The 1,631-nt window shown below is 46.1% G+C and overlaps 1 protein-coding gene across 1 annotated transcript; it reads right to left on the bottom strand.

The window, feature by feature from the left end:
• Positions 1 to 263: 263 nt before the first annotated feature.
• On the bottom strand, positions 264 to 1,274 carry OR52B6 (olfactory receptor family 52 subfamily B member 6). Its single transcript, XM_008524192.2, has one exon. It carries the CDS (start codon positions 1,272 to 1,274, stop codon positions 264 to 266), a length of 1,011 nt encoding a protein of 336 aa, XP_008522414.1.
• Between the last annotated feature and the right edge of the window lie 357 nt (positions 1,275 to 1,631).

The following is a 1,631-nucleotide window of genomic DNA, read 5'->3' as shown; positions in this document are numbered from 1 at the left end:
TTCTGCTAATTAGTTTTTTTTTGAGGTGATATAGTATCAGAAAGTATTATAATAATAGACGGAAGGAAGTGGAATGGATATTACTGTAGATTTCTAAGAAAAGAAATCAAAAGTGAATTTGAGGAGAGCATGTATTTGAATAAATTGGGACAGAGATGAGAATAACATGGGGATAATAGGAAGATGTAGAGATGAGGATAGGGTGAATATAGTACAATTGCTGGGTATAGAAAAGGACTAAGTTGAGGTCAAGTTGGGAGAATTTATCTGGATTTCTTAGCAAGATTTGAAAACATCTGTTTAGCCCCTTCCAAAATCTGCTGGGTCCTCATTCCATAAATAATGGGATTGAGCATAGGTGGGACGACCACATAGAGGTTGGCCAGGAGGATATGGACATAGCGTGGGATGCGTCTCTCACCAAACCTGTAGGCAAAGACAGAAAAGAGGGCAGGGATATAAAAAACTAGGATGACACAGACGTGGGAGCTGCAAGTGCTCAGGGCCTTGGACCGGGCATCTCGAGAAGGGAGGTGGAAGACAGCTCGGAGAATGTGAATATAGGAAACAGCAATAAGGATGATGTCTAGGCCTGTGGAGAGGAGAGCAGCTGCCAACCCATACCAGACATTGATGGAGATATCAGAACAGGACAGTCGGGCAATGCCCATGTGCTCACAAAATGTATGTGTGATGATGTTGATCCGGCAATAGTGCAGGCGCTTGAGAAGAAAGATGGATGGAAACATGATGATGAAGCTGCGGATCAGGGTGGCAGCAACGATCTTCCCAATGACCGTGTTTGTGAGGATTATAGCATATTGCAGAGGAGAGCAGATGGCCACATAGCGATCAAAGGCCATGGCTAGCAGGACTGCAGAGTCAGCCACAAAGAGGAAGTGGATGAAGAACATCTGGGTGAGGCAGCCATCAAAGGAAATGTGACTAGAACCAAGCCAGAAGTTGGCTAGTGCTTTCGGCATGGTGGAAGTGGAGAGCAAGACATCAGCACTGGCCAACATGGACAGGAATATGTACATGGGCTCATGCAGGCTTGGCTGAGAAAGGATGACGCAAATTAAAATGCTGTTGCCTGCCAGGGCAGCTACATACATGGTGCAGAAGGGGATGGAGAGCCAGGTGTGTAGGTGCTCCAGCCCAGGGATGCCAATGAGCAAGCAGCCTGCCATGCGAGTGTCAGAGCTGTTCACAGCAGCTGTGCTGTTAGCAGATAAAAGGGCCATGATTTCCTTCAGAGCCCTTACCTGTGCCATAGTTGAAAAGTAGGTTAGACTTTGTGTATGTTAGCAGAGTGCGCATAAATCTTTGCAAACAACCACAAGGTCTGCACTCACAGGTCCTACAAACATTATGGGCTCTGCACACAGGTATATTCTCTTTAGACAGTCACACATGAGCTCTGCACAAAGTGCACGGTGAAAGGCTCAGCCTGCAGACGGGCTCTATGTCCTCGTTCGGAGGCTTTTCACATAGCTGCAAGACTTTCAGGCATCTACAGGACTCAAAAACATTGCCATACTCACACAGTGTGACAGGTTCTGGAAAGAGCAGGGATAGCTAGAATGTCAAAAACAATCTCGATAATCTCTATGGATATGTGAACCGTAATG

The sequence above is a fragment of the Equus przewalskii genome, chromosome 6 (assembly GCF_037783145.1).
Source record: "Equus przewalskii isolate Varuska chromosome 6, EquPr2, whole genome shotgun sequence".
NCBI classification, from domain to species: Eukaryota; Metazoa; Chordata; class Mammalia; order Perissodactyla; family Equidae; genus Equus; species Equus przewalskii.
The sequence above is the reverse complement of the archived record's forward strand: the minus strand, read 5'-3'. Positions and strand labels throughout refer to the sequence as shown.